The sequence below is a fragment of the Scyliorhinus torazame genome, chromosome 28 (assembly GCF_047496885.1).
Source record: "Scyliorhinus torazame isolate Kashiwa2021f chromosome 28, sScyTor2.1, whole genome shotgun sequence".
NCBI lineage: Eukaryota > Metazoa > Chordata > Chondrichthyes > Carcharhiniformes > Scyliorhinidae > Scyliorhinus > Scyliorhinus torazame.
The window spans coordinates 18,684,714-18,706,449 of NC_092734.1; the positions used below are offsets into that span (position 1 = coordinate 18,684,714).

The 21,736-nt window shown below is 50.2% G+C and overlaps 1 protein-coding gene across 2 annotated transcripts in view; it reads right to left on the reverse strand.

Moving 5' to 3' along the window:
* The window catches only part of LOC140403563 (very long chain fatty acid elongase 6-like), a 117,675-nt gene that overhangs the window by 9,362 nt on the left and 86,577 nt on the right, over nt 1–21,736 (reverse strand). For both annotated transcript variants that reach the window (XM_072491578.1, XM_072491580.1), the window contains exon 2: nt 4,509–4,640. In XM_072491578.1, the coding sequence (XP_072347679.1) occupies nt 4,509–4,640 (132 nt within the window). The remainder of the gene's footprint in view (nt 1–4,508; nt 4,641–21,736) is intronic.

Sequence of the window (21,736 nt, forward strand, 5' to 3'; positions counted from 1 at the left end):
GTGACATCCTGTGCACATTTCAATGGATAGCAGAATAAAGAAGTGACACCCTTATTCCAAGAATAGAAAGCTGTTGCTGTTATAACCTGGTCTAGGAAGGATGTGTCAAACTCTATGAAATGCCTCATCCTGCTTTATCGGAGTGATGCACAGATTTTACACTTATTTAATCTGAGTTAGACCCCTGTCAAAATACAGATGAGAAGCAACGATGCCTCTCGTGATGTGCAATGCATTCAGGGTGTTATGTCACCTTGCATTACATGAGAGCGAGCGGACTTAAAAATATTCCATTGCCTTGAGAATGTTTGTAGCAGCAAAGGGACTGAGCACTTGCTACTGGGATTTTTATGATGTATTTAGGATCACAACAGCCACACAAACACACCTAGATAAAAAGCTGTGAAGTCAATACAGCTATCCAAATCCAGTCGAAATTCAGTCAAGTTCAATTATTCTGGTACATTTCACAAGCATCGTTCTTGCAATTTCTTTTTAAACAAAATGAGACGTTGGCAAATAATTTTGACTGACAATTAAGTCCATTTGAATATGAAATGAAATGAAATGAAAAGAAAATCGCTTATTGTCATGAGTAGGCTTCAATGAAGTTACTGTGAAAAGCCCCTAGTCGCCACATTCCGGCGTCTGTTCGGGGAGGCTGGTACGGGATTTTGTGATTATAAGGATCTGTTATGGCCATTCAGAACTAATATTTGCTAATTCTGGTTTCATGTGGCGAAAGGTTTACATTCAGTTCAGTTCTATCAAAACATAATTATATTTTTAACGGCTTGGTGGTTGAACCTGGATCCACATTAGCATTTTCTTATTAGTTAATCCAAAGTGTAATGTTTGAAAAAAATCAAAGCAATTAAGTGCGTGCAAAATGACCAAGTTTTGCCGATGTCCCTCAAGGTGAGCCACAGTCAATGCTTTTACAAATGCTGTTCCTTTCCTCTCTTGAAAGCATTAGTTGCAATTTACAAATAAATCAGTGCAGTTGAAACTGCCCCCCTTTCAGTATTTTATACTGAAATCCAGCATTTGCCAAAGGAATAAATAAACTGAAAAATGTGGACACAGATGGCTGGCTATGTTTGTTTAGGCTTTGAACAATCTCCAGGAATTAAATTGGTGGATCCATTTCCCTTTGCAGAATCTGATGATCTGTACAGGAATTCTGACATATTTAGTGGAAATATCAGACACATACTGCAACCTACCTCGAACACAATCTTTAACGGATTCTTTGTTAATTACGCATCGTCTCTCAAGTTACTTCTAAATGTTACCAATTCCACTTGACACTCCAGCTTGGATGATTGGTGACCCGAAAATGACCTTTGTTATGGGCCAAGGTTTAGAGAACCCCAAAGTGTATCATGGAGTTCACCTGACCCACAACGTTTACTAGATTGTGGTATGAGGAGTACACGGCCCACTCTACAGGAGTGGTACAGCAGAAATGGAAAAGTATTTTTTAAAGCAAAACAATGTTTATTCTATGAACTCAAGTTAACCTTTTAAAAACATACAGTGAACATCTTAGCAACCATTAATTCAAATACAACCCCCAAAGACTACAACACTAAGTGAACCTTTAAGCTTTCCTTTTTAACATCCATACGACTGAAAAACAAAACCTTTATCAGAAGTACAGCAGGTTAAAGTCACTACTGAAAACATTTATAATTCTGAATTCACCAAATGATCAAGAGATAGTCTTTTGATGGCAGAGAGAACAGCAGTACACCTGCTCTGGCTTCAGCTCCAACACTGAAAACGAAACTAAAACACACCCTGCAGACTACTCAACAACGAAAGTAAAAAGCTGACAGACAGCCCAGCTTCACCCACTCTCTGACATCACTGAAGTAGTAAATACCCATTTCTTAAAGGTACTCTCACTAGATATTTATATACATACCCATTTATAAACCCCCATTTCTTAAAGGTACTCTCACTACAGATATTTATATACATACCCATTTATAAACCCCCATTTCTTAAAGGTACTCTCACATGACACCTTAATGAACTTGCAAGTTTTATAATGTGCATCAACCTGGAATAGTGGGGCGAGGCGAACAGGGAAGATGTAAAAATATTTATACTGGGCGATGACTGACTGAGTCGGAATGTGAAACCAGCTCTGTGATAAATTAGCTTCTGGTCATTGGTAGCTTTCCTAGGAACTGTGAGGCGGTAAAGGCCACTTGAGATTGCTTCCGCACCAATAATCTAATGACTGATTCAAATGATGTCTTGAATTGTTTTTACATCTGTTACATGAAACCCAGATATTCCTGTGTGCCAATTGGTTAGTTTGCTGACACAATGTGAGAGGTTTAATCTAGATTCTGACCTTTATGCATGTTTTTAGATGTTCTCTGCTTTAGTATTCCATGGAATTATTGACACTGTCCAATTCATAAAACCATTTTTGCAAAAACTGTACACACCAATGATAATGGAGGGGGAGGGGGGAGGGAGCTGTTCAGCATGGGGCCTGAAGCATGTGTGATTTTTGTTTTTGAAGGTAGGACTCTGTTACATTTCCCACAGCTGCAATGCTTTTACAACCAATGCACCAATCACAGCCAAGAGCTTGGGCTACTGAATTGTTTCCAGGTTGCCTCTTGGGCACATCCAAACCAGTACCAGGATAGCGCTCTACTTCTTGTAGATAAACGGCTTCCTTTTTCTCAGCACTTCTCTATGTTGTGTTATGTAATTTGGAATAACACAAGCTGCCACTTGATGAAGTTTTGAGTAAAAGATGCTCCAGACTTTGAAGTGAGTTCAATGTGTTTTATTGAACTATTAGCACAGTTTGACTCTCTGCTAACCTAAATGTAGTAACTCAGTCTAACTGAACCAGCCTTGCTCTAAGCCACGTGCTGGGGTGTGATGCTGAGGATACACCCTGTCTCACTCTGTGAATGTTGGTCTGTGGAAAGAGGCGTGGTGTAAGTGCCTCATCCATTTTTACAGTGAGATACCACCCGAGTGTCCTGACTGCTCATTGGTTGTGTCCTATTCTATGTGTTCATTAGCTGCATGTTTGATATCATGACATTCTATTGGGAGATAGCTAAAATTGGAAACTTCGTCTTCCCCAGTATTATGAGCACAAACCTGTGCCCGATTTGGAGGTCCTTCATGTTGATATCCTCTGCTTTTTCAAGAAGCTGTTTCAAAGAAACTTTAATATAGAATTCTTCTAATGTGCTCCCCATTTCTGTTAACCTTGTTGATTCCTAGGGCGGGGTTCTGCGTGAATCGGCAGGGCGGGCAACTCCAGCGCGAAGGAGTGGCATGAACCACTCCGGCGTCGGGCCGCCCCAAAGGTGCGGAATCCTCTGCACTTTCAGGGGCTAGGCCGGTGCTGGAGTGGTTTGTGCCACGCTGGCCGGCGGGGAAGGGGCTTGGCGCCACGTCAAACAGCGCCGAAGGGCCTCTGCCGGCCGGCACGAGTTGGCGCATGCGCGGGAGCGCCAGCATGTGCGCATCCCAGCGCATGCGCAAGGGGGTTTCATCTCCACATCAGCCATCGCGGAGGACCACAGCGGCCGATGTGGAAGAATAGAGTGCCCCCACGGCACAGGCCCGCCCACGGATCGGTGGGCCCCGATCGCGGGCCAGGCCACCGTGGGGGCACCTCCAGGGCCAGATCCCCGTGCACCCCCCCGCCCCCGAGGACCCAGGAGGCCGCCCGCGTAGCCAGGTCCCGCCGGCAAATACCTGGTGTAATATACGCTGGCGGGACTGGCCGAAAACGGGCGGCCACTCGGCCCATCGCGGGCCAGAGAATCGCCGGGGGGCCCGCTGCTAGTGGCCGCCGACCGGCACGATTCCCGCCCCCGCCAAATGGCGCCGGAGAATTCAGCAGCCGGCGGGGGAGGGATTCACGCCTCCCCCGCCCCCCCCCCCCCCCCGGCGATTCTGGGCAAAGAAAATAATTAGGGTACTCTAAAAATTTATTTTTAAAAAGCCAACTAGATGTCAAAACTCTCATTCAATTTGTTTACTATTTCCATCAACATTTTATTTAAAATTTATGAATCTCTGGACTGGACAGAGAAAAATGTCATTAAGAAAACTACCAGTTTCTTGATACAAGTACACAATTTTTGCGAACTGATTGTTATCCTCTGATGAAAACAATTACCTTTCATCAACACACTTAGCAGTTGAATGGCCCAAGGAAAAACCAGCTATGTTCAAGAGAACTGAGTGCTCATTCAAGTCCCAGGAACTACACCTGGCCATACCTGTTCTTGCAGCTCACCCTAGTGGAGAAGCTCTTTCTATTTTCTCTCTTAATTCTACTCCATGTTTCCCCTCTCCACTCATCATGTCTGAGATGGTAATCTCAGTGGAGAGAGGGATCTAGCCTTCATCACCTCATGCTCAATGGAATACAACGATCTGTGCTGCCTACCTCCACATCATACCTTTTTTTTTTAAAGAGTATAAATTGCTGTGACATAATAGTAACTCACCTGAATAAAGCAAGGGTCAGTGACCACACGACTAATGGTTTCCGAAGTTCAAATTTCTTCCGCTCTCTCATGTAATACTGCCCTGCAAAGATCAATGCAGCATAAACTGCAGAAAACAGGAACGACTTGCTCCTAATAAAAAACAGGGGAAAAAGTCATTAATATTAGATTGTACATACAGAAGCCAGTGTATACCACTGACGGATGCCCTGCTGATTTCAATTTCCAGCAAAATTAGAATAATGAATGTAATTATTCAATTTGACAGTAAATATTTTTAAGCACATACATACAATGAGGTACAGGAGTGCCACAGCTCAAACTCAACCGAAGCTCTTAGTCACCCCTCCAAATCCGTCCCCTCTGCCTAATCTCTCCTCAGCTCAGTACTGGTTCTCGCTACAGGAGTGCCAGAGCGCATGGAGCACTCATAGATTGGGCCACGGAATAGCAAGCTGCAGGCTCTCTAATAGCGATTTACTGATCTCAGCTATTCTGTTACAGGAACTTTTAAATTTACCAACCTGATACCGCAGTTATTGGGCAGCTAAGGGCCAATGACTTCAGGTGTTTTCCTAAGAATTATTTATTAATTTCAATTGTCAAGTGGGGTTGGAATTGACTGCCCACTAGCCCAAGGGGTCTTAATATCAGACAGCAGTCACAAGTAAAATTATGAGGCAGGGGTGTCATTCCATAGGCTCATGAGATGTGGGTTTTTACTTCCTAATCCCAGTTGAGTCATCAAGGGAGAGAGAGAGAGAGAGAGCAGAATTTGAAAGGTTCACCGAAGAACTGTGGAGAAACACAGTAACTCAGCCACTCTCAAACCCACCATCCTATTGAAACATATAAAATTATGAAGGGAATAGATAGGATAGATGCGGGCAGGTTGTTTCCACTGGTCGGGGAAAGCAGAACTAGGGGGCATAGCCTCAAAATAAGGGGAAGTAGATTTAGGACGGAGTGTAGGAGGAACTTCTTCACCCAAAGGGTTGTGAATCTCTGGAATTCCTTGCCCAGTGAAGCAGTTGCGGCTCCTTCTTTAAACGTTTTTAAGAAAAAGATAGATACCTTTCTAAAGAATAAAGGGATTCGGGGATATGGTGTACGGGCCGGAGAGTGGAGCTGAGTCCACAAAGATCAGCCATGATCTCATTAAATGGCGGAGCAGGCTCGAGGGGCCAGATGGCCTACTCCTGTTCCTAGTTCTTATGTTCTTATACTCCAAATCAAACAACTTGTATTCACACCTTTAAATGTTCCACGGCAATTTGCAGGAGTAACCGTCAAACAAAATTTAGCACTGAGGCATGTAACAAGATAGTACGATAGGTGATCAAAGGCTTAAAATTGGCAGTTTTTAGGTAAGTAACATATTGTAAAAATCCCAAATTTTTCCAAAGTTGTCAAAGTAGTTTAAATCCCGATTCAAACTGGAAGCTCCAAGTTTTTCAAGCCTGGTTCTCCATTTTCTGCAAAGGCAGGAAAATAGGTTAAGAAACTCCAGGTTTTTGAAGTAAACATAGTTAATCTTTCAGTTTTCATTAAATGGCCTATTATTCAATGTCAAGTGAAGCTTGTTCAGCAGTTTAAAGCTTAAAGTATAATTAGTCATGCTGACGTGTAGGAACTCATTACTTAGAATCTGTAGAACAGGACAGATGGAAGAATTCACTGAACCCCTCACCCAAAAGTCTTATCACTTTGTGGTAATCAATCTAATCGTGCAGCGTCTAAGCAGACTTGAATGGTTGTTCAGCCATTTTCTTCCCTACTTACTATCTGTGCAAGTGCCTGGCCACGTGAGCGAACTGCACAAAATGTGTGTAAAAGGCAAAGGAAACAGATATAAGGATATTATCATCAGAAATATGCCCGGCAGCAGCCAGAGGCCCAAAGTAGATCTTGTGCACTGCGCTTGCACTAAGTTTCCCACTGGTGCCACACTGAACAAATCCAGTTGTCAATCTTTTTCCAACTTTTAGCAACCCTTGAGTGATGATTACTAAGGGTACAAATTTGTACTCTTCCTTTCTTGGAAAATATTGCTTCCTTCACAGCACTACAATGGTTTTAGAATCTGGTTTTACATTATTTTTGCTGCAGAAAATACTTTTTCAACAACTCCAACATCAGAAATTGTCCCAAGGTTCCTCACAGGTAGTTGTAAGGAGAACCAGTACTGATCTGAGGAGAGATTAGGCAGAGGGGAGGGATTAGGAGGGGTGGCTTGGGTTGAGTTTGAGCTTAATCAAAATGATACGTTTTAAAGCAGAGGGAAATGGAAAAGCAGAGGGATTTATTAGATAGGGATTTCCATAAAGCAGGGCTGTGGTAGCTGAATGTTGGGCCACCAGTGGTGGTCTGAAAAGACATACAGATACTCAGAGGCCTGAGTCAGAGGGAACTAATGTTGGGGCAATGCAATGATAGGGGTGGGGCAGAAAACGGGGCTTGGCAATTAAATGGAGAAACAACAGAGAAAAAGCATAATTTATGTAGCACCTTACACAACTTCAGGATGTCCCAAAGTGTTTTACTGCCAATGAGGTGTAGTCATTGTTGTAATGAAAGAACTCCAGGAACCAATTTGAGTACAGCAAGCTCCCACAAATAGTAATGAGATACAAGGCTAAATAATCTGTTTTAGTGATGCATGCTGAGGGATAAATATTGAACTGAACACCGAGGAGAACTCCCTTCTCTTTGAAATAATACCATGGGAGCCATCTCAAGCAACCTCAATGAGTGTATATCCTTAAATTTTCAGTCCTTCATGCTTTCTTCTGCCTCTGATCTTTCCTGACCCGTTATAAGCTTTTCCTGCCTCTTACTGGAATTATTTTCAACTAATTTAGTTAATAAGCATGTAAATGTTTCCAGCATCTGTGGTAGAGCATTTCACAGGTTCATTCAACTTTGAGTGAAGAAATATTTCCTTACCATTTATGACTGAGAAGAAAAGTTTCTTCATTCAAACGATAGTGAACCTGTGGAATTCTCTAGAACAAAGAACAAAGAAAAGTACAGCACAGGAACAGGCCCTTCGGCCCTCCAAGCCTGCGCCGACCATGCTGCCCGTCTAAACTAAAATCTTCTACACTTCCGGGGTCCGTATCCCTCTATTCCCATCCTATTCATGTATTTGTCAAGATGCCCCTTAAACGTCACTATCGTCCCTGCTTCCACCACCTCCTCCGGCAGCGAGTTCCAGGCACCCACTAGCCTTTGTGTTTAAAAAAAACTTGCCTCGTGCATCGCCTCTAAACCTTGCCCCTCGCACCTTAAACCTATGCCCTCAAGTAATTGACCCCTCTACCCTGGGAAAACGCCTCTGACTATCCACTCTGTCTATGCCCCTCATAATTTTGTAGACCTAGACACAGACTTTATTTTAAATCTTCCGAGAGCACCACAGTCCAGCAATCAAAACTATGAAAAATGGCTTGTGCATTAAATTCCAGCACTCCCTTACATAAAGGTTTCTAAGTGAACCACCCGCTCAGCTGCTATGGGTGAGGAGCTCCCCCTACTGCACAACCTAACGATTTAGTTCTTCAAATAACACCAGACTGGGTGACCATAATGCACAGCACCTCGGCTCCATCACAAGAATGAACCCAACCTTCTGGTTGCTTGCCATTTCAACTCAGCATCTTGCTCTTATGTCCACACGTCCGTCCTTGGACTGGTGCCATACTCCAGCGATGCCCAATGCAAACTGGAGGAACAAGGCCTCATTGTCCCAATAGGCATGTTACAGCCTTCTGGACTCAACATTGAGTTGAACAACTTTAGACTGTGACCTTTCTCCTCCATGTTAAGTCCCTCCCTTCATGGTTTATGTTTCCTTGATGTGTCCCAATGCAAAAACTACCACTCATCTCCCACAGGGCCTTCTGTCACCGTTTCTTTTTTTTTTTAAATATATTTTATTGAAACTTTTTTCCAAACAACAATTTTTCCCCTCTTACAAAGCAAACGTAACAGTAAAGAAATTTTTAAACAATACACAAATAACTGAACCCCATAATCTTTTAACATAAGCTAAACTAAAACCCTCACTCCCCCCCCCCCTCCCCCCTGGGTTGCTGCTGCTGGTCATCTGTCTTCCCTCTAACGTTCCCCTAGGTAGTCGAGAAATGGCTGCCACCGCCTGGTGAACCCTTGAGCCGATCCTCTCAGGGCAAACTTTATCTGCTCCAGTTTAATGAACCCCGCTATATCGTTTACCCAGGCCTCCAGTCTGGGGGGGTTTTGCCTCCTTCCACATGAGTAGGATCCTACGCCGGGCTACTAGGGACGCAAAGGCCACAACGTCGGCCTCTTTCGCCTCCTGCACTCCCGGCTCATCCGCAACTCCAAATAGAGCTAGCCCCCAGCCTGGTTTGACCCGGGCCTTCACCACCTTCGAAATCACTCCCGTCACTCCCCTCCAATACCCCTCCAGTGCCGGGCACAAACAAAACATATGTGCGTGGTTTGCCGGGCTCCCGCCGCACCTCCCACATTTGTCCTCCACTCCAAAGAACCTGCTCAATCTTGCTCCAGTTATGTGTGCTCTATGTAGCACCTTAAATTGAATCAGGCTAAGCCTGGCGCATGAGGAAGAGGAATTTACCCTGCTTAGGGCATCAGCCCACATACCCTCCTCTATCTCCTCCCCTAGTTCTTCTTCCCACTTTCCTTTTAGTTCGCCCACCGACTCCTCCCCCTTTTCCCTCATCTCTCGGTAAATCTCTGACACCTTGCCCTCTCCGACCCACACCCCTGAAAGCACTCTGTCCTGAGTCCCCTGTGTCGGGAGCAGCGGAAATTCCCTCACCTGTTGTCTAGTAAACGCCCTCACCTGCATATATCTCAGGAAGTTTCCCCGGGGCAACTTATACTTTTCCTCCCATGCTCCCAAGCTCGCAAAAGTCCCATCTATAAATAAATCTCCCACCCTCCTAATTCCCAACTGGTGCCAGCTCTGAAATCCTCCATCCATTCTTCCTGAGGCAAACCTATGGTTGTTCCTAATTGGGGACCCCACCAGGGCACCCCGCATCCCTCTCTGTTGCCTCCACTGTCCCCAGATATTCAATGTTGCCGCCACCACCGGGTTCGTGGTAAACTTTTTTGGCGAGAACGGTAGCGGCGCCGTCACCAGCGCCTCTAAACTCGTCCCTTTACAGGACTTTCTCTCCAGTCTTTTCCACGCTGCTCCCTCGCCCTCCATCATCCATTTACGTATCATTGCCACATTGGCGGCCCAATAGTAATCGCCCAAGTTCGGTAGTGCCAATCCTCCTCTGTCCCTGCTACGCTGAAGGAACCCCCTCCTTACTCTCGGAACTTTCCCTGCCCACACGAAGCTCGTGATGCTCCTGTCTATTTTATTGAAAAAGGTCTGTAGCGCACAAAGACTCCGAGAGACGAATAGAGTGAAGTCGATGAGGCTTTATTAAGCGTGACTGTTCCCCCGCAGTTCAGTAGTAGACTGCCTGCGGGGGAGGACTCCTGGTACTTATACTCCGCCTTCAGGGTGGAGCTAGAGGTCAACGTCCAACCAGGACCCGGGATCTGTCAGCCAATGACATCACGGCTTCACAGTCCCACATGACCCCTAATGCATACTACCACATTCACCCCTTGTTAAAAATGAACCCGGCGGGGTGATGCTTCGCATGGTGGTAAGGGTTTACAAGGCTGGTCCTGGGAGGAAAACTTTTGCATGTTATTACAGTATGTACAAGGTTTTTTTTGTTTCGAGCTATTTACAGTAATCGTCAGGAAAAACAAAATGTTCTCGTTAAAAGCCCACATATTGTACTGTTAGATTGACGCCACGAGTCGGTCGGGCGGTCTGGTCGTCCGTGTCGATCGCCTCGGCCCCGGTGGTGGTGGTGGTGCTTGTTCCGGTGTTGTCGTCTCCGGGAGCCTTACGGTTTCAGCTTGGGCTTCATTCCTGGTCGGGCCTGGGAGGAGGACCGATCCTCCTGGGAAGGGGGCAGTCGCGGGGTGCGGCGGTGGCAGGAAGGGGGGGGGTTGGGTGATTGGTGTCGGGGGGGGGGGGGTGTGTTGCCGGCGGGCGCCAGATCTCGCAGGGAGACCGTGTCCTGTCGGCCGTCGGGGTACTCCACGTAAGCGTACTGCGGGTTCGCGTGAAGGAGGTGAACCCTTTTGACCAACGGGTCCGACTAGTGCGCCCGCACATGTTTTCGGAGCAAGATGGGTCCTGGGGCCGCCAGCCAGGTCGGTAGCGACGTTCCAGAGGAGGACTTCCTGGGGAAGACGAGGAGGCGCTCATGAGGCGTTTGGTTAGTGCTAGTACACAGTAATGACCGGATGGAGTGGAGGGCATCCGGGAGGACCTCCTGCCACCGTGAAACTGGGAGGTCCCTGGACCGTAGGGCCAGTAGGACGGTCTTCCAGACCGTGCCGTTCTCCCTCTCTACTTGCCCATTCCCCCGGGGGTTGTAGCTGGTCGTCCTGCTCGAGGCTATACCGTTGCTGAGCAGGAACTGGCGCAGCTCGTCACTCATGAAGGAGGACCCCCTGTCGCTGTGGACGTATGCGGGGCAACCGAACAGTGTGAATATGGTGTTCAGGGCTTTAATGACTGTGGCCGCGGTCATGTCAGAGCAGGGGTTGGCGAATGGGAAGCGGGAGTACTCGTCCACCACATTAAGGAAGTATATGTTGCGGTCGGTGGAGGGGAGGGGTCCTTTGAAATCCAGACTAAGGCGTTCAAAGGGGCGGGAAGCCTTAATCAGGTGCGCACCATCCGGCCTGAAAAAATGCGGTTTGCACTCTGCGCAGATGTGGCAGTTCCTTGTGACTGTACGGACCTCCTCTAAAGAGTATGTGAGGTTGCGGGACTTAATAAAGTGGTAGAACCGAGTGACCCCCGGGTGGCAGAGGTCCTCGTGGAGGGTTTGGAGGCGGTTAATTTGTGCGTTGGCACATGTGCCGCGGGATAGGGCATCGGACGGCTCGTTCAGCTTTCCGGGACGATACAAGATCTCGTAGTTGAAGTTGGAGAGCTCGATCCTCCACCTTAAGATCTTGTCGTTTTTGATTTTGCCCCGCTGTGCATTATCGAACATGAAGGCTACCGACCGTTGGTCCGTGAGGAGAGTGAATCTCCTGCCGGCCAGGTAATGCCTCCAATGTCGCACAGCTTCCACTATGGCTTGGGCTTCCTTTTCCACTGAGGAGTGGCGGATTTCTGAAGCGTGGAGGGTTCGGGAGAAAAAGGCCACGGGTCTGCCCGCTTGGTTAAGGGTGGCCGCTAGAGCTATGTCGGAGGCGTCGCTCTCGACCTGGAAGGGGAGGGACTCGTCGATGGCGCGCATCGTGGCCTTTGCGATATCCGCTTTGATGCGGCTGAAGGCCTGGCAAGCCTCTGTCGACAGAGGGAAGGTCGTGGTCTGTATTAGGGGGCGGGCCTTGTCTGCGTACTGGGGGACCCACTGGGCGTAGTATGAAAAGAACCCCAGGCAGCGTTTTCGGGCTTTTGAGCAGTGCGGGAGGGGAAATTCCATGAGGGCGCGCATACGTTCGGGGTCGGGGCCTATTATCCCATTGCGCACTACGTAGTCCAGGATGGCTAGCCGGTTTGTGCTAAAGACGCACTTGTCCTCGTTGTACGTGAGGTTCAAGGTTTAGCGGTCTGGAGGAATTTTTGGAGGTTGGCGTCGTGGTCCTGCTGATCGTGGCCGCAGATGGTTACATTGTCGAGATACGGGAACGTGGCCCGTAACCCGTGTTGATCAACCATTCGGTCCATCTCTCGTTGGAAGACCGAGACCCCGTTTGTGACGCCAAATGGGACCCTTAGGAAATGGTATAATCGCCCGTCTGCCTCGAAGGCTGTGTACTTGCGGTCACTTGGGCGGATGGGGAGCTGATGGTAGGCGGACTTGAGGTCCACGGTGGAGAAGACCTTATATTGGGCAATCCGATTGACCATGTCGGATATGCGGGGGAGAGGGTACGCGTCTAGTTGTGTGTACCTGTTGATGGTCTGGCTATAGTCTATGATCATCCTTTGCTTCTCCCCTGTCTTTACTACTACCACCTGTGCTCTCCAGGGACTATTGCTGGCCTGGATTATGCCTTCCTTTAGTAGCCGCTGGACTTCGGACCGAATGAAGGTCCGGTCCTGGGCGCTGTACCGTCTGCTCCTAGTGGCGACGGGTTTGCAATCCGGGGTGAGGTTTGCAAACAAGGATGGGGGTTGCACCGTGAGGGTTGCGAGGCCGCAGATAGTGAGTGGGGGTATTGGGCCGCCGAATTTGAAGGTTAGGCTCTGTAGATTGCATTGGAAGTCTAATCCCAGTAATGTGGGGGCGCAGAGTTGGGGAAGGACGTAGAGCCTGTAGTTTTTGAACTCCCTCCCTTGCACCGTTAGGGTAACTATGCAGAAGCCTTTGATCGGTACGGGATCCTGCAGCTAGGGAAATCTTTTGTGCGCTGGGATGGATGGTCAAAGAACAGCGTCCTACCGTGTCGGGGTGGATAAAGCTCTCCGTGCTCCCGGAGTCGACTAGGCATGGTGTCTCGTGCCCGTTTATCAGCACCGTTGTCGTCGTCGTCTGGAGCGTCCGGGGCCGAGCTTGGTCAGCGTCATTGAAGCCAGACGTGGTTGTAATGGTTGAGCGTCTTCTTCGAACCCCGTGGAGCCGTCGACACTGGGGTCCGTTGTTGCCGTCCAAGATGGCGTCGGGGGTGGACAAGATGGCTGCCCCCATGCAAAGCACATGGCTGGGGGGTCACAAGATGGCAGCGGGGGTGGACAAAATGGGCACCCCCATGCGTCTCACAGGTCTGGGGTGGTCCAAGATGGCGGCGCCCTTCCTCCCCTCGTGGTGGCCGGGACCCAAAATGGCGGCGCCTGCGGGTCGCACATGGGGCGCTGGGGGGGGGTTGGGGAGCATTGGGAATACGCAGGACTCCCTCTTCTCTGGGGACAGCGGTGGCCGGGACCCAAAGTGGTAGCGCCGGCGGGTCATATATGGGGCGTTGGGGAGCGTAAGCGGCGTGCAGGGCTCCCTGTTCTCTGGGGAGAGCGGTGGTCGGGACCCAGAGTGGTTGCGCCTGCGGGTCGTACATGGGGCGCTGGGGGGGTTGGGAGCGTAAACGGCGTGCAGGGCTCCCTGTTCTCCCGGGACAGCGGCGACCTCGCGGGACCGGCACACAGCCGCGAAATGGACCTTTTTCCCGCAGCTCTTACAGATCGCTGCGCGGGCGGGGGTGTTTCGCCTGGCCGCAGAAATAGCAGCGGGCTCCCCCGGTGCGACTTGGTGTTTGGACCGCGCAAGCCTGTGGGGTGTCCGGGGGGGGGGGGGGGGTTTGTCGCGACGGGTGCGTACGGAGCCCAATGGGCTGCCGCGCGGTCGGGGCCGTAGGCGCGGGTATTTCGCGCGGCCACGTCTAGGGAGGCTGCTAGGGCCCGTGCCTCTGAGAGTCCTAGCGACTCTCTTTTTCTAGAAGTCTTTGGCGGATTTGGGAGGAGTTCATACCTGCCACAAAAGCATCGCGCATTAACATGTCCGTGTGTTCATTTGCATTCACCGGCGGGCAGCTGCAGGCTCGTCCCAAAATTAGTAGCGCGGCGTAGAATTCATCTATCGATTCTCCGGGACTTTGCCGTCTCGTTGCGAGTTGATAGCGAGCGTAGATCTGGTTTACTGGGCGGACATAGAGACTTTTTAGTGCTGCGAACGCCGTCTGGAAATCCTCTGCGTCTTCGATGAGAGAGAAAATCTCCGTGCTTAACCTCAAGTGCAGGACCTGTAGTTTTTGGTCTTCTGTGACCCGGCCGGTGGCCGTTCTGAGGTAGGCCTCGAAACAAGTCTGCCAGTGCTTGAAAGCTGCTGCTGCGTTCACTGCGTGGGGGCTGATCCTCAGGCATTCCGGGATGATCCTGAGCTCCATAGTCCTTTAGTCACGCTTAATAAATTGTAGCGCGCAAAGACTCCGAGAGACGAATAGAGTGAAGTCGATGAGGCTTTATTAAGCGTGACTGTTCCCCCGCAGTTCAGTAGTAGACTGCCTGTGGGGGAGGACTCCTGGTACTTATACTCCGCCTTCAGGGCGGAGCTAGAGGTCAATGTCCAACCAGGACCCGGGATCTGTCAGCCAATGACATTACGGCTTCACAGTCCCACATGACCCCTAATGCATACTACCACAAGGTCTTAGTGATTAGTATAGGGAGACATTGAAATACGAATAAGAACCTCGGGAGGACCATCATCTTAATTGCCTGCACCCTGCCCGCCAGCGACAGAGGCTGCATGTCCCACCTCTTGAAGTCCTCCTCCATTTGTTCTACCAGCCGTGTCAGATTAAGTCTGTGCAAGGTTCCCCAGCTCCTAGCAATCTGAATCCCCAGGTATCGGAAGTTTCTTTCCACTTTCCTTAGAGGCAGGCCTTCCATCTCTCTACTCTGGTCCCCTGGATGTATCACAAATAATTCACTCTTCCCCATGTTTAGCCTATACCCCGAGAAATCCCCGAACTCCCTCAACATTCGCATAACCTCTATCATCCCCCCCGCTGGGTCCGACACATATAACAATAGGTCATCTGCGTATAGCGAGACTCGGTGCTCTTCTCCCCCTCTAATCACCCCTCTCCATTTCCTGGAGTCTCTCAACGCCATGGCCAGAGGTTCAATTGCCAACGCAAACAACAATGGAGACAGCGGGCATCCCTGTCTTGTTCCCCTATATAGTCGGAAATACTCCGATATTTGTCGATCCGTAACTACACTTGCCGTTGGAGCCCCATAAAGAAGTTTGACCCAGCTAATAAACCCGTTCCCGAACCAAAACCTCCTTAACACTTCCCATAAATACTCCCACTCCACCCTATCAAATGCCTTCTCTGCATCCATTTCCGCCACTATCTCTGCCTCCCCCTCCACTGGGGGCATCATTATCACCCCTAATAGTCGTCGCACGTTAACATTCAGTTGTCTCCCTTTTACGAACCCTGTCTGGTCTTCGTGCACCACCCCCGGGACACAGTCCTCTATCCTCGATGCCAGTACCTTTGCCAGCAATTTGGCGTCCACGTTCAATAATGAAATAAGTCTATAGGACCCGCACTGCAACGGATCTTTATCCCTCTTCAAAATTAGCGATATCGTCGTCTCCGACATTGTCGGGGGCAAAGTCCCTCCTTCCCTGGCCTCATTGAACGTCCTCACCATCAACGGGGCCAACAAGTCCCCATATTTTCTGTAAAATTCCGTCTGGTCCCGGAGCCTTCCCTGCTTGCATGCTTCCCAGTCCCTTAATAACCTCGTCCACCCCAATCGGCGCCCCCAGGCCTACCACCTCCTGCTCCTCCACTTTCGGGAACCTCAATTGATCCAGGAACTGCCGCATCCCCTCCTCTCCCTCTGGGGGTTGAGACCTATACAGTCCCTTATAAAAAGTCTTGAACACCTCATTTATCTTTCCTGCTCTTCGCACCGTGTCTCCCTTTTCGTCTCTAATTCCTCCTATCTCCCTCGCTGCTGTCCTCTTTCGCAATTGATGAGCCAGCAGGCGACTAGCCTTTTCCCCATATTCATACCTCCTCCCGTGCCTTCCTCCACAGCACCTCCGCCTTTCTGGTGGTCAGAAGGTCAAACTCCGTCTGGAGTCGTCTCCTCTCCCTGTCCAGTCCCTCCTCCGGGGTCTCTGCAAATTCCCTATCCACCCTTAAAATCTCCCCCAGTAATCTATCCCTTTCCTTGGCCTCTGTTTTCTTTTTGTGGGCCCCAATGGAGACCAGCTCTCCTCTGACCACCGCTTTTGGTGCTTCCCATACCACTCCCACAGGGACCTCGCCGTCGTCATTGACCTCCAGGTATCTCTCAATACACCCCCGCACTCTTGCACACACTCCCTCATCCGCCATCAATCCCACATCTAATCGCCAGAGTGCTCTCTGTTCCCTTTCCTCTCCTAATTCCAGGTCCACCCAATGTGGGGCATGGTCCGAAACCGCTATGGCTGAATATTCAGCTTCTTCCACCCTAGAGATCAATGACCTTCCCAAAACAAAAAAATCTATCCGGGAGTACACTTTATGGACATGAGAGAAGGAGAACTCCCTAGCCCTAGGTCTAAGAAATCGCCATGGATCCACTCCCCCCATTTGGTCCATAAACCCCTTAAGCACCTTGGCCGCTGCCGGCCTTCTTCCGGTCCTTGAGCTGGATCTATCTAGCCCCGGGTCCAACACAGTATTAAAGTCCCCTCCTAAAATCAAGTTTCCTACCTCCAGGTCCGGTATACGCCCCAGCATCCGTCTCATAAATCCCGCATCGTCCCAGTTCGGGGCATATAGATTAACCAACACGACCTCCATTCCCTCCAGCCTGCCACTCACCATTACATATCTACCTCCGCTATCTGCTATGATGTTCTTTGCTTCAAATACTACCCGTTTCCCCACCAAAATGGCCACCCCTCTGTTCTTTGCGTCTAGTCCTGAGTGGAACACCTGTCCCACCCATCCTTTCCTTAACCTAACTTGGTCCGCCACCTTTAGGTGCGTCTCTTGGAGCATAACCACGTCTGCCCTTAGTCCTTTCAAATGCGCGAGCACTCGGGCCCTTTTTATCGGTCCGTTTAGGCCTCTCACGTTCCAAGTGATCAGCCTCACTAGGGGGCTACCTGCCCCCTTCCCGTGTCGACTAGCCATTACCTTCTCTAGGCCAGTCCCATATCCCGCCTCCGCGCTCCCACTCGCTCCCCCAGCGTCGCATACCATCCCCGTCCACCCACTCTTTAGCCATTTCCTTTTGGATTTCCGCAGCAGCAACCCAGTTGTCCCCCCCCCCACCCCTCTCGATCTCTTTCTAGCGTGATTGCTCCCCCCATATTACTTCCGTAAGTCAGCTGACTTCAGCTGACCCCGGCTGCTCCTGCTGACTCCTCGACCCCCCCCGTGTGGGGAACTCCCATTCGCCTTGCGCCTATCTTCCCGCCATTTTCTTTCTGGCGCGGGAACATCCCTTTACCTGACCCGCCTCTTGTGGCGCAGCTCCATTTCCCCTCCCCCTCCCCTTCCTCATTCTCCATCTATGTCCCGTCTTTCCCCCCTCACATTTCCCAATGTCTCCCCCCTTCCCAATTTACTTCTCAATTAACTTCAACCATAACATTAACAATAACATTTCCTGCAGCATCAGTCCCTCAGTTCCGATCCAATTTTTCCTCTTTGATAAAGGTCCATGCTTCCTCCGCCGTCTCGAAATAATGGTGTCTCTCCTGATACGTGACCCATAGTCTTGCCGGCTACAGCATCCCAAACTTCACCTTTTTATGCAACACCTCCTTGGCTCGGTTAAAGCTCGCCCTCCTTCTCGCCACCTCCGCACTCCAATCCTGGTACACCCGTACCACTGCATTCTCCCATCTGCTACTCCGCACCTTTTTAGCCCATCTCAGGACCTCTTCTCTATCCTTAAGGCGGTGAAATCGCACGATTATCGCCCTGGGTGGTTCTCCCGCTTTTGGTCTTCTCGCCGGGATCCGATGTGCCCACTCCACCTCCAAGGGGCCCGTAGGGGCCTCAGCACCCATCAGTGAGCTCAGCATCGTGCTTGCATAAGCTCCACAGTCCACTCCTTCCACACCCTCAGGAAGACCCAGTATCCGAAGGTTCTTCCTTCGCGCTCCGTTTTCTAGGGCCTCGATCCTTTCAGTACACTTTTTATGACGTGCCTCGTGCGTCTGTGTCTTAACCGCCAGGCCCAGGATCTCGTCCTCATTATCCGTCACCTTCTGCTCCACCACGCGGAGCTCTGTCTCCTGGGTCTTTTGTGTCTCCCTGAGCCCCTCAATTGCCTGTAGCATCGGGGTCAGCACCTCCCTCTTCAGCAGCTCCACGCACCTTCTCAAAAATTCATCCTGCTCGGGCCCCCATGTCGCCTGCACGTTCTCCGCCGCCATCTTGTGCTTCTCCCTTTCCGTCTCTTTGGTCGACGATTCCTCTTGCTGCAGCCGCCGCCGCCGGTTTTTTCCTCCTTCGTTAGGGGGGGACTCCCTTCACACTCACCCCACACCGGGTTGCGTCGCCCAAAAACTTCCCGTTGGGGCTCTTAAAAGAGCCCGAAGGTCCGTCAAAGCTGGAGCCGCCGAAACGTGCGGCTGGCAAGGCATCACCGCAACCGGAAGTCTCCTTCTGTCACCTTTTCTTCCACTGGGCAGTAACCTTTGTCTTCCTATTAACACATTCTGCTATCTTATCTTTATGCCACTATTGGCACTTCTTTAGCCTGTAATTCAACCAATGACACTCCCTCTGTCTTGTGTCCATGACATCTTTGTCAATCTCTCCTTGGCTCCAACCTATTCCTGACCTTCTATTCTGCCCTGCCTCCCTCTCCAACTATATAATGCATTACATTTCTACCACTCTGCAGTTCTGAAGAAAAGGCATATGGACTGGAAATGGTAACACTGTGCATGATCTAACGGAAACGTTTTTCAGTGTAATTTCAGGCGGGTTTAGCTGGTGTTTCTCCCCGGCTCTGTCAACTAGTTTCCCACCGCTATCTAACCACACTAAAGTCACTTTTTGGGGCCCTGAGGAGTTTCTCTCCGGGCGAGCCCACACTTATAATTTCTTCCATCACTGGGGAGCTGAAAGCTGTCCAGACCGGCTCCTCAGGGATTGGGGCACAATTTGAAAGAGTGCCCCGAACTCCAAGTGAGCTTGAGGATCCCCCACAACCCCGGGGGCAAAATCACCCCCCCAACACACATGGGCATTACCCCCCCCCCCCCCCCCACCACCCCCCCATGTGAGAACAGCCTGCTATGGGGTCAGTGAGGGGGTCCCCCTTTTTCAGGCCTTCCCATTCCTCGTTTGGGCCCCCTCCCCTTTCAGGACCCTCTCCAACCCCCCCCCTCCTCTTCATATCCCCCTCATCCCTCCTTCCATGTGCATGGCCCGCCTCAGATCCCAGATCATGACGCCTTGCGAGATGCGCCGTCTTCTGAGAAGCCTGGGGAAGGTCTCTCCAGGCATCTACCGGTCGCGTCCCGCACCGATTATGGTGGGACTCAGCCAGTAGATCACACCCACTGTTTCTCTCTCCACAGATGCTGCCAGACCTACTGAGTTTATCCAGCATTTTCTGTTTTTATTTAATTCTTCAAATGGTAGCCTTAAGTTTCTGTTCTGAACAGTGGGCGGGATTCTCCGCAAACTGGCGCGATGTCCGCAGCCCGGCACCAAAAACGACGCGGATCACTCCGGCATCGGGCCGCCCCTAAGGTGCGGAATTCTCCGAACCTTTAGGGGTCAAGCCCTCACCTTGAGGGGCTAGGCCCGCGCCTTTGTGGTTTCCGCTCTACTGGCTGGCGGAAAGGCCTTTGGCGCCACGCCAGCCGGCGGAGAAAGGACCTCGGCGGGCGACGCATGCGCGGGAGCGTCAGCAGCCGCTCACGGCATCCCCGCGCATGCGCAGGGGAGGAGGTCACTTCCGCCTCCGCCATAGTGAAGACCATGGCGAAGGCGGAAGAAAAAGAGTGCCATCACGACACAGGCCCACCCGCCAATCGGTGGACCCCGATCGCGGGCCAGGCCACCGTGGGGGCAGCCCCCAGGACCCCGGAGCCCGCCCCCGCCGCCTGCTGCTCCCGCCGGTAAGGAAGGTGGTTTAATCCACACCGGCTGGAGAGGGTTGACAGTGGCGGAACTTCGGCCCATCGTGGGCCGGAGAATCGCTGGGGGTGGGCCCGCCGACTGGCGCGATTCCCGCCGACCGACGTGATTCCCGCCCCCGCCGAATCTCTGGTGGCGGAGAATTCGGGACATGGCGGGGGCGGGATTCACGCCAGCTCCCGGCGATTCTCCGACCCGGTGGGGGGTCGGAGAATCACGCACAGTATTTTACTTGTTTGTTTACTTGCGATGCTTGACAGCAGTCTTTCCCCATCACTGTCATTTGCATGAGGCAAGGCTCCAAGTTGTTTTTTTAAAATAAATTTAGAGTACCCAATTCATTTTTCCCAATTAAGGGGCAATTTAGCGTGTTCAATCCACCTATCCTGCACATCTTTGGGTTGTGGGGGCGAAACCCACGCAAACACGGGGAGAATGTGCAAACTCCACACGAACAGTGACCCAGAGCCGGGATCGAACCTGGGACCTCGGCGCCGTGAGGTAGCAGGGCTAACCCACTGCGCCACCGTGCTGCCCTCAAGTTGTTTTTTAACCATTGGCATTCAAACCTCATGGAAACAAAACAAAACTATCATGTGTGAAGTATGACAATCCTGCAATGATAGGAAAAAGAAGCACATGGGGCAGATTTTTCTGGTCTTGCATCTGAGGTTAATGGATCACCTGGTTCCCTTTTGGGCATATGCCCCTCCTTGCCCATTTTTTACTGTATTGTCTGCATTCTTCAAGCACAGGAATGTAGCCAACATCTCTGTGACCCTTACTGAGTCAGCCCTGACTGGGTGATAGCACTCTCCCAAGCCAATGTTGCCCCTCCACAATCATCACTAAAACAGATTATTTGATCACTTAGCTTCTTGCTGTTTGTTGGCTTTTGAAGTGTGCAAATAGTGTGGCTGCTGTATTTACCCACATTAAGACCTGTGCCGACACTTCAAAGATACTTCACTGGCTGTGAGACCATGTTGAGTACATGAAAGGCACTAAAACAAAAGCAAGACCCCTCTTTCTCAAAAGCAGACAATCAGCAGCAGTTATTTTGAAGCTTTCCTGCTGGATGAAGATGATGTAAAATTAAGATAATTTAGAAACATAGAAAGTAGGAGGAGGAGTAGGTCATTCAGCAAACTCCACCATTCAATACGATTATGGCTGATCCTCAATCTCAATGCCATATTTGCGCGTTCTCCCCATACTCCTTGATGCATTAAAATCTGAAAAATTATGCATCTCTTTCTTGAATACATTCAGTGACTTGGCCTCCACAGCCTTCAGCGGTAGAGAATTCCATTGTTCACTCCCCTTTGAGTGAAGCAATATTTCCTTACCATTTAGGACTAAGATGAAGAAAAGTTTCTTCATTCAAGTGATGTTTGCTGAAGGATAAATATTGAACTGAACATTGAGGAGAACTCTCTTCCCTTTGAAATAATACCATGAGATCCATCTCAAGTAACCTCACTGAGTGTATATCTTTACATTTCCAGTGCTTCATGCTTTCTGCTGCCTCTGATCTTTCCTGGCCTGTTATAAGCTTTTCC